An 11513-nucleotide genomic window follows, 5' to 3' on the forward strand; every position below is an offset into this window, starting at 1 on the left:
CTGCAACAACATGGATGGACTTGGAGGGTATTATGCTCAGTGAAATAAATAAGTAGGACAGAGAAAGGCAGACAGTGTATGATGCCACTTATATGTGGAATCTAAAAATGAAAACAAACTATTGAATATAACAAAAAAATAAGCCTCACAGATATAGAGAATAAACTAGTGGTTACCAGTGAGAAGAGACAGGAGAGAGGGACAAGATAGGGGTCGTGGATTAATAAGTACAAACTACTATGTATAAAATAAATAAGCTACAAGGATACCTTGTACAGCACAGGGAATACAGCCAATATTTCATAAGAACTATAGTGGAGTACAACCTTTAAAAATTGCAAATCACTATGTTGTACACCTAAAACATATAATATTGTATATCAACTATTCCTCAATTTTTTTTAAAAAAGATAACTTTAAAGTCTCCACCAAAAATCTATTAGAACTAATAAATGAATTCAGTACAGTTTCAGGATTCAAGATTAATATATAGAAATGTGTTGCTTTTTTTCTATACACTTAATAATAAGCTATCAGAGAAAGCAAGAAAACAATCCCATTTAAAATAGCATTATAAAGAATAAAATTTTAAATAGCATTAAAAAGAATACCTAAGAATAATCTTAACCAAGGAGGTTTGGTTTCACCAAAGGAAGTGAAATAAACTTTCACCAAGTGAAAGACCTATACTCTGAAAACTGTAAAACACTGCTTAAGGAATTTAAAGACGATACAAAGAAATGGAAAGATAATCTATGTTCTTGGATTGGAAGAATTAATATCGCTAAAATATCCATACAACTCAAAGCAATCCACAGATTTAATGCAAGCCCTATCAAAATACATGACAGGGAAGGAAATTTAAAAAAAAGAGGGGCTATGTGTATATGTATAGCTCATTCATTTTGCTATACTGGAGAAACTAGTACAACATTGTAAAGCAACTATACTCCAATAAAAATTAATTAAAAAAACAAAACAAAAAGAACCTACAAAAAAGTGAAATATATGACATTGTTTACCCAACAATAAATTCACCCAAAGAATAACCAATCCTGAAATTTATGTGAAACCACAAAAGACCCCCAAATGGCCAAAGTAATCTTGAGAAAAAAGAACAAACCTAGAGGTTTCACACTCCCTGGCTTCAGACTATACCACAAAGCTATAGTTATCAATGCACTTCCCTGGCAGTCCAATGGTTAAGACACCTGACACCACCCTTTCACTTCTCTGACCAGGGATCGCTTGGGTTCGATCCCTGGTCAGAGAAGACTCAGAAAGCCATGGGGTGTAGCAAAACAACAACAACAACAACAACAACTCAGTATGGTACTGGCATTAAAAACAAACACGTAGATCATGAGAAGAGACTAGAAAGTCCAGAAATAAACCCAAGTACTTGTCATCAATTAATCTATGACAAAGCAGGTAAGAATATACAACAGGGAAAACAGTCTCTTTAATAAGTGGTGCTAGGAATACGGCACAGCTGCATGTAAAAGAAATTAAAACATTTTCTCATAGAACATTAAAAAATAAGCTCAAAATGGATTAATGACCTAAATGTAAGCCTACCAGGCTCCTCCATCCATGGGATTCTCCAGGCAAGAATACTGGAGTGGGTTGCCATTTCCTTCTCCAGGGGATCTTCCCGACCCAGGGATCGAACCCAGGTCTCCCACATTTCAGGCAGACGCTTTAACCTCTGAGCCACCAGGAAAGCCCAAATCTAAGACTAGATACTATAAAACTCCTAGGGGAAAACATAGGCAGAACACTCTTTGACATGAATCACAGCAATACTTTTTGGAATCTGTCTCCTAAGGCAAAAAAAACAAAAGCAAAAACAAATGAGACCTAATTAAACTTAAAAGCTTTTGCACAGCAAAGGAAACCATATACAAAACAAAAGGACAACCTACTGGATGGGAGAAAATTTTTGTAAAGGATATTACTGACAAGGAGTTAATATCCAATGTTTACAAAAACAGGTCGGGCTTCCCTCATAGCTCAGTTGGTAAAGAATCCGCCTGCAATGCAGGCAACTCTTGTTCTATTCCTGGGTCGGGAAGACCTACTGGAGAAGGAATAGGCTACCCACCCCAGTGTTCTCAGGCTTCCCTTGTGTGGCTCAGCTGGTAAAGAATCCGCCTGCAATGCAGAAGACCTGGGTTCGAGCCCTGGATTGGGAAGATCCCCTGTAGAAGGCAAAGGCTACCCACTCTAGTATTCTGGCCTGGAGAATTCCATGGACTGTATAGTCCATGGGATCACAGAGTCAGACACGACTGAGTGACTTTCACTCCACTTCATACAACTCAGTATCAAAAAACAAAGAATCTAATGCAAAAATGGGCAGAAGACCCAAATAGACATTTTGCCAAAGAAGATAACACAGATGGCCAACAGACATATATATAAAAAAAAAAAAATGCTCAACACTCTTAATCGTCAGAGAAACGCAAATCAAAACCATAATGAGATCACCTCATACCTGTCAAATGGCTATCATCAAAACGATAACAAATGTTGGCAAGGATGTGGAGAAAAGGGAATCCTATACTGTGGGAATGTAAACTGGTGCAGCCACTATGGAAAACAGTATGCAGGTTTCTCCAAAAAACTAAAAATAGAACTATCGTAGGATCCAGCAATTCCACTCTTGGGTAAATATCAAAGAAAACGAAAACAGTAATTCAAAATGATATTTGCACCTCAATGTTCACAGCAGCATTATCCACTGACCTCCTATCTTATATTTGTTGAGGTTTAATTTCAAGTGCTTTTGGAGAAGGCAATGGCACCCCACTCCAGTACTCTTGCCTGGAAAATCCCATGGACGGAGGAGCCTGGTAGGCTCCAGTCCATGGGGTCGCTAAGAGTCGGGCATGACTGAGCAACTTCACTTTCCATTTTCACTTTCATGCACTGGAGAAGGAAATGGCAACCCACTCCAGTGTTCTTGCCTGGAGAATCCCAGGGACAGAGGAGCCTAGTGGGCTGCGGTCTATGGGGTCGCAGAGAGTCGGACACGACTTAGCAGCAGCAGCAGCAGACACCCAAATCAAGGGGCATCTTGAGTTTGACACTTGAGAAGGGAACTGCTACCCACTCCAGTATTCTGGCCTAGAGAATTCCATGGACTATACAGTCCATGCGGTCCCAAAGAGTCTGACACGACTGAGCGACTTTCACTTTCACGTTCAATGTAGTCTTTACATTAATGCAAATATAATCCATGAATAACTGATGACCAATATTTTAAATCAAAGTAGAATCCAACCGCGTACGTACTCCACCATGCCTCAGGAGACTCATTTGTTAACTGTGGGCCGACAGTTCCCCGACGTGACTTATTCAAACTCCCCACCGTAATACTGCCTCGATCCCCACCGGGCAGAGGAGCCCCCGCCCCCGCCCCAGGCCCCGGGGTTTTCAACTCCGGAGCTGAGGACAGGGACCCGCTCGCCTCAGCCGACGCCCCCAGAGCTGCCCGCTTACTGCATGGCCACATCGAGATACGGAGTGCGGTGGAAAACTCCCTCCAGCTCCCGCAGCTGCTCCAGCGTGAAGGTGTGCCGGGAGACTCGGTGGCGCCTGTCTGCCGCCTTCCGAACCTCGACGGCGGCTCCCGGGCGCTGCTCCTCCCCGGCCTTCTCTCCGTCTTCGCCGCCGCCCGCGCCCGCCTCAGCCTCTACCGCAGCCTTGGCCTCGCGGCTTTCCCCATCCGGGGGGCTCGCATCTCCCGCGCCCACATCGCCGCCTTCCTTTTCTTCTCCTTCTTCATATCCCGCCTCTTTCCCCTCCGCGGCTGCTCCCTGCTCAGGTTCGGACTGAGCCTTCGGCTCCTCTCCCCTCTCTCCAGGAAGCGAGACCTTCGCGGGCTCGGCCTCTGCAAGACAAGAAACCCAAAGCCAAAGATCAGGCCGTCGAGCGAGCCCGCTGAGGAAGAGGCAGGAACCCGCCGCGTCTGAGGAGGAATCCTCCCGCTCGCCCCTCCCTAGGGAAATTCGTTTCCAGGAACCCTGTGAACCGAGCGCCCAGCCTGCCACTGACCGTGAGCTTCTTCCCGATTCTCCTTGACCCCCAGCCTGAGGAAGCCCGCGACGGCCGCGTCGGTGTTGGCATCGGCATTGTGGCCACGCTGCGGCTGAGGCTTCATGTTCCGACCGCTGTCCAGGAGGCTGTGCCTTCAGCGGAGGCTGTCCTGGATCTCCCGAGACCCCGGCTCTGGACTCAGGGCTAGAAGCGGCGGCCCGCGATGTGGCACCGTTAGGCCTACTCTGGCGTCGGGTCAGGACTAGAGTCTGGATACACGCTCCCTGGGGGTTTATCATCGGTTGCTGGGGGTTGGGTCAGCTGAAGTGCGCATGCGGCAGGAGCTTGGCTGTCCTGGGGGCCGGGGCGGGGTGGGCAGGAGGTGCGGGGGCGGGGGAGACTCCAGGTGCGCACCACGTGGGGCGCTGGTAGGGAGCATGAGTGAGAGCAGAACTCAGGCCCCCAAGTTGCAACTTAGCTGACCAAGGACTGCGCACTTGGTCTGGCGTCTTCCCAGACCAAGGGCCTGTGCCTGATTTGTGGACAGGAAGAGCAGGCCCTCACCCTAGCTCCGTAGACCTTGGAGAAACATTTGGGGGCTATCTCCTGGCTCAGCCCGCCATATCCAGCAGCCAGTACTAAGGAGAAGCAATCTAACTAATACGTTCACCCCTTGGTGTCACCGGGGACTGGTTCCGGGACACGCAGGGGATACCAAAATCTGCGCATGCTCAAGTCCCATAGTGGGCCCTCTGCATCTGTGGATGTGAAACCCACAGATATGGAAGGCCGTCTGTTTGTTTACAGAAAAAAAAAACAAAAACAAAAAACCCGTGTATAAGTGGACCAGCTAGGCCTTCGCTTGCTCTGAGTTTTTGCAGTGAGGCTGAAGTCCGAGTCTGCCATACTCCAGTGGTCTCCAGGAGCAGGAGTACAGGGTTGGGTTTTCTGAGCAGGTGGGATGCTCAGATGCACTACGAAAACAAAGCAAAACCCAGCCCACCCCCTTAAGAAAGGCCGTTAGCCTATTTTAGTAACGAATCCACATCAAATTGCCAAGTGTAGAAACCTGCACAGTGTTTAGAACACTCAAGAATGCTTATGGGGTACAGAGAGAGCCCCTTTCTTTTGTTTTTGCCTTTGTTACAACTATGTATTGAGCTACATCTTTACAAACAGTTCCTATTGCTTCTGGCTGTAAATCCTCTACGGAGGTATACATGTCCCTGTGGTGGACCCCTGTGGACATGGCTAAATTACTTGCTTTCTTGCAGCTGCCTCCCCGCCCCACCACCGACCCCTTATCTCGCCTCATCATGTTTTCTAGAAACCGTCCTGAGACCTTGCTGAGGAATAAATAAATTTTATTTATTGTCAAATAAAAGAGAGCCAGGCCAGATTGCAGGCTCTATGATTTTTCCTTGAAGAAGTGTTTTATGGATGCCCCAAGACTTGTTAATATCCTAAATACTGAAAATAACTTCTAACAATGGGCCCTATACTTGACAATGTACTTGTGTTATCTTACACAACTGTTTTTGTCCACCCCATTTGAGATGAGAAACCAAATAATTTTTGTAGGCTCCTAAATGTATCATGGGACCGGGTCATCTCACCTACAGTGCCTAAGGCATAATGCCTTTTGCTTCATGTTTCTGGAGAGTGGGTAAGAAATTAACTAAAAAAGGGTTTGGTGACCAATTCTTTTTCAAAAAGATGGTAAGAGATGGCAATCTGATACCTTTTCCTGATTTTAACCAAGACGTTTCCTCCTCCTGTTGGCCCTGGTTGAGTTCAGCAGGCCTCTGCCTCTCTTGGCTTGATAGCCTATGCACAATTTTGGCTTAATGTTAGTTATCTCATGAGAGACCTATTAGAGTTTTCATCATGATTTGCATTAGACTGCCTGAGAATTCTATGACAGCTCAGGAAGTGTGTCACTTCACAGCTCAGATTTCCACAGTGAGTGTGTGTTTTCCCGAATGTAGTAACCCATGTGACCCTTGACAAAGGTTGCCTTACTTTGGCATCAGGCATGGTAGTGTTTTTCTTTTTTAATATAAATTTATTTAATTTAATTGGAGGCTAATTACTTACAATATTGTATTGATTTTGCCATACATCAACATTAATCCACCACAGGTATACACGTGTTCCCCATTCTGAACCCCCCTCCCACCTCCCTCCCCGTACCATCCCTCTGGGTCATCCCAGTGCACCAGCCCCAAGCATCCTGTATCCTGCATCGAACCTGGACTGGTGATTCATTCCATATATGATATTATACATGTTTCAATGCCATTCTCCCATTCTGTCTTTTCACCTTGCTTATAGTTTCCTTTGTTGTGCAGAAGCTTTTAATTTTAATTAGGTCCCATTTATTTATTTTTGCTTTTATTTCCAGTATTCTGGGAGGCGGGTCATAGAGCATCCTGCTGTGATGTATGTCAGAGAGTGTTTTGCCTATGTTTTCCTCTAGAAGTTTTATAGTTTCTGGTCTTACATTTAGATCTTTAATCCATTTTGAGTTTATTTTTGTGTATGGTATTAGAAAGTGTTCTAGTTTCATTCTTTTACAAGTGGTATTGACTGTGCCAAGGCCTTTGTGTCGATCACAATAAACTGTGGAAAATTCTGAAGGAGATGGGAATACCAGACCACCTGATCTGCCTCTTGAGAAATTTGTATGCAGGTCAGGAAGCAACAGTTAGAACTGGACACAGAACAACAGACTGGTTCCAAATAGGTAAAGGAGTACATCAAGGTTGTATATTGCCACCCTGATTATTTAACTTATAGGCAGAGTACATCATGAGAAACGCTGGGCTGGAAGAAGCACAAGCTGGAATCAAGATTGCCGGGAGAAATATCAATAACCTCAGATATGCAGATGACACCACCCTTATGGCAGAAAGTGAAGAGGAACTCAAAAGCCTCTTGATGAAAGTGAAAGTGGAGAGTGAAAAAGTTGGCTTAAAGCTCAACATTCAGAAAAAGAAGATCATGGCATCCGGTCCCTTCACTTCATGGCAAATAGATGGGGAAACAGTGGAAACAGTGTCAGACTTTATTTTGGGGGGCAAGGGCAAATAGATGGGGAAACAGTGGAAACAGTGTCAGACTTTATTTTGGGGGGCAAGGGAGCTCCAGAAGGAAGGGGAATCAGAGATGAGGCCCACGTATCTAGGCGATACACCTCAACAGCACTGCAAGGAGTCTCTAGATCAGAGAGCTCTGAAGGGCAACAGTGGTTCAGAGTCTTTAGAGCCACAGTTTTTATCTTATCTGTGGCTAACAGATGTCTTGCAGTTTCACTGGGTATGCAAATAGGGCAGACAGACTCTAAATGGCTAAAAATCTACTTATTTAGATATGTTTAAAACAATCAGATGTGTAAAAATTTGAGTTGGTGCCAGAGGGCATTTGGGCTAGGATCTCAGTCTGCTATGTAGAAATAAACCTAGGGGCCAATATACAGAGGTCATCTTCATTTATATAACAAATTTTAAAAGGGCATGTGCACTAGCTTAATATATGACCTTGCCTGAACTGCCATGCTTAGCTTTTATCAATGAGCACCATGCTAAACAATTTAAATTTCAAATATACTGGGCTAATTTTTAAAGAACTCTTTTAAATTCTAGTAGTAATTTCATAATGAATGGTAATAAAGTTGTACTTAGCTGGCTGTGGCCAAGACCTGGTCTTCCTATATAAGCCAAAGTCAGTGAAATGTAAGATATTTGAGGGGAAGGAAACTTGGAGCTAAATCATCTGATCCAATGCTTCACTTTAAAGATAAAGAAACTGAGTCATAGAAAAACTAATTAAATTATTTATAATCACATGCTAGTTAGTGACAGAACCAAAGGTAGAATCCAGGTTTCTTAGTTTTTAGTCTAGCAGTCTTCCTACTGTACTACAACAGACCAAACCTATTCTTGTATTAATAATTTTATAAGTAGAAGCTATTGATTGTTTTGTTCCTACAATATTCCCTTTATTTATTTTCACTGCATTCCTCATTTTGTCTTTATTACACTTTATGTTACAAATAATAGAAGTGGAGTAAAAGTGTAAACAGACATAAAGCCAAGGTTAGCATCTAGGTATTACTTCCCAAGCTCGTCTTTCTGCTATACAATGGTAATAGTGGGAATATGTTTATAGTTAGTAAAGATATGGTATAGTTAGTGCTACATTAGTATGCTGAATTTTATCATGACCAGCATTTTTTCTTACTACATCAGCTACATCAAAGTGCTATTTGAAAAGAGCAACAAGTGAACAGCTTTATCAACTTAAATTCATTCTTAGCAATGCGTATGTGTTTTTATGAGTACAAGCAAGTTTCTGCTTGCTAATAACTCTTGCTTCACGAAAAAGAGAGGGTATACAGGAGATAAGAGGGATGCACATAGTGGGCTTTATTTTGTTGTGCTTCTTATTGTTTTGTGTTTCAGACAAAGTACAGTAGTAAAGAGTATTTACCATGTACTCTTATGACTAACTCATGACCAAGTCTTTTGCCAGCCTTTGTGGACATGTGTTTGCAGAGCTACCATCTTAACTTACAAAACTAAAGTAAGCAATGCTTATAAGTTGCTTCAGTGTTCTTTTTAAATTTAGGCACATTTTCCTCTTCAAATGATATGAGTGACATCTTCAAAGCTAATTTTGGCTCCTCAAATTACAAAAAAAAAAAAAGCTGAGTATACAGTAAGCACAAAATTTACATTTATATGCAGACATGAGAAAAGCAAGAGAATATGCTGTGAAAGGTGAATATTTCAGAAATACTGGGAGCATGCATATTTCAAAGTAAGTTATGCTGATAACCTGTCAATCTTGGAACATGGATCATCTGCAACTAAAGCACCTCACCTGAGTCATGTTAATTTTATAGAAAAAGGGATTCTTTTCTTAGTTTACTAGTCCTCTTTTATTGCTTTTACTACAAAGTGTTCCACAAGAAAAATAACATTGATGGCCAGACAACAGCATTTCATAAGTGTCTCTGGCATTAATCAATGTGTTTGAATCCAAGGAGCTATTATTTTAGCCACATTTAAATCCTGATTGCATTTTATTCTACTCTGAAATGCTCACAATGTGATCTTTATTAGGATGTATTTTAAGCTTTCACATGCTGGCATGGCCATTATTTGTATCCTGCACTGCGAGCAGTAAATCATGTGGAAGATGCCTAGATGCAGGGTTCCAGGCTCCAAAATTTGCCTTCTTTCTGTTTTCGTTTTGTTCTTAGTGTTTTTCAAGGACCGGAAGGGGATGTAGAATATAACTATCGCTGGGAACGAAGTGCATTTACTAGAGAATTTCAGATCCATACCATCTTCAAAGAAATTTAAAGACGTCTGTCCAGTTCCTCTAGTACCTTCACTCTCGTGAGTGAACATAAAATAGATTGCATGTGTCCAGAACTCTGCATACTTACTTCCAGTGCTCTGGGGTGCGGAAGCAAGTGCTAAAGACCCTGATTTCCTGAAGCTTCTCTTCTACCACCTGCACATTTGTGTCTCTGCTCTGGAAGCTCTTCTAACTCACTTCAGAAAGGGCTTCAAGGCCCCACACATATTACATTTCCCTTAGCAGTGGGAAGCCCTAACATAAGAAGCTGTTTATAATGAGTTTTGCAGTCATTGTGAGTTGGATTAAGTTTGGCCCCCCCTACACCTGACTTCTCATAACATGCACTCTTTTATTAGGCCTGGCCATTCAGGGCATATCTGTGTCACATTTTATAGGAACAGTTTCACATAATGTGAAAATCATGGGATTCTGAAACAGTAGAGTCAAGTTTGACTCTCAGCTTCCACATTACAAGCTTATGACCTAAGGTAGTGATTCTTAACAGGAGATAATTTTATAACCTGTCCTCAAATGCCCAGAATGTTTGGCAATGGGTAGAGACATTTTTTGGTTTTCACAGCTGGTAAGTGTAACTAGCATCTACTTTGTAAAGACTATGTATGATATTAAACATCCTATAGTGCACAAGATAGCTCCTTGAAAACAGAATTATCTGGGCCAAAATGTCAATAATGCCACACATAATAATGTCACACACCCTGATATAAGGCAAATTACTTAGCCTTTTTAAGCTTCCTCACATTTAAGATGGGAACAATACAGTCAACTCTCAGTTATTTGGTTCAAACTGACTATTTAGGCATTAACTTTGATTAGGGTTCAGGATCTAGGATGCATACATAAGAGGGAGGGAGACTGCTAATTTTGCCTTGAGGAGTGGAAGAGGCAAACAGCCCTGTGGTTGAAGCAGGGCTGGAAGCAGTGCACCACACCTCCTCTTGCTAGGCCTCTCCAACCTTTACCAGTCCCCAGTTTAATCAGATATATTTAAGTCTGGTTTAATGTCAGAGAACAAGAGAGTACACAGTTTCCTAGTAACTTGAGTTAGTTGCTGAGTCCTTCGGGAGATAGAGTCCCTCCTTCTCTTTGTATTTCCCATTAGTAACTAACAGAATTTCAGACCACATAAGAAGGAACCCCTGGAGAAGGAACTGGCAACCCACTCCAGTACTCTTGCCTGGAGAATCCCATGGACAGAGCAGCCTAGACGGTTAGACTCCATGGGGTCAAAGAGAGTCGGACACGACTGAGTGAACAGCACAAGAAGGAATACCATGAAAGTGCATCACAGAAGACAGTTTTCTTCCAGTTGGTCCTTTCAGCATCTCACACAGCATAGCAGGCCACTAGCTATTCTGAAATGGAATGCACCCAATAAGTAAGCACACAGGACATTCACTGGAGAAGGAAATGGCAACCCACTCCAGTGTTCTTGCCTGGAGAATCCCAGGGACAGAGGAGCCTGGTGGGCTGCCGTCTATGGGATCGCACAGAGTCGGACACGACTGAAGCGACTTAGCAGCAGCAGCAGCAGGGCATTTATAATAACTAACACTTACAGAGTACTACATGCAAGCCACTATACCACCTAAGTGCTTTACTTTCAGTTCAGTCGCTCAGTCGTGTTGACTCTTTGCGACTCCATGGACTGAAGTGCTCCAGGCTTCCCTGTGCATCACCAACTCCCAGAGCTTACTCAAACTCATTGATGCTATCCAACCACCTCATCCTCTGTCATCCCCTTCTCCTCCTGCCTTCAATCTTTCTTAGCATCAGGGTCTTTATAAATGAGTCAGCTCTTCACATCAGGTGGCCAAAGTTTTGGAGTTTCAGCTTTAGCATCAGTCCTTCCAATGAACATTCAGGACTGATTTCCTTTAGGATGGGCTGCTTGGATCTCCTTGCAGTCCAAGGGACTCTGAGGAGTCTTCTCCAACACCACAGTTCAAAAGCGTCAATTCTTCAGCGCTCAGCTTTCTTTGTGGTCCAACTCTCACATCCATACGTGACTATTGGGAAAACTATAGCTATGACTAGATGGACCTTTGTTAGCAAAGTAATGTCTCTGCTTTTTAATATGC

At 43.1% G+C, this 11513-nt stretch overlaps 1 protein-coding gene across 1 annotated transcript; it reads right to left on the reverse strand.

Moving 5' to 3' along the window:
• Positions 1 to 3286: 3286 nt before the first annotated feature.
• LOC147341472 (uncharacterized) lies at positions 3287 to 4401 on the reverse strand. Its single transcript, XM_086388803.1, has 2 exons — positions 4060 to 4401; positions 3287 to 3895 (listed from the first exon to the last, which is right to left on the reverse strand). The coding sequence occupies exons 1-2, from the start codon at positions 4163 to 4165 to the stop codon at positions 3501 to 3503; spliced, it is 501 nt and encodes a 166-aa protein (XP_086244929.1). The 5' UTR covers positions 4166 to 4401; the 3' UTR covers positions 3287 to 3500.
• Positions 4402 to 11513: the final 7112 nt, after the last annotated feature.

This window comes from Bos grunniens, chromosome X (assembly GCF_055505025.1).
Source record: "Bos grunniens cultivar Pamir isolate PY7600 chromosome X, Bosgru_T2T1.0, whole genome shotgun sequence".
NCBI lineage: Eukaryota > Metazoa > Chordata > Mammalia > Artiodactyla > Bovidae > Bos > Bos grunniens.

Excerpts from the sequence above, each read along its gene's own strand:
- LOC147341472 (XM_086388803.1), bottom strand. The coding sequence starts at position 4,165 with ATGAAGCCTCAGCCGCAGCGTGGCCACAATGCCGATGCCAACACCGAC. Across the intron at positions 3,896-4,059 it reads GAATCGGGAAGAAGCTCACG|AGGCCGAGCCCGCGAAGGTC; the intron begins GTCAGTGGCAGG and ends CTTGTCTTGCAG.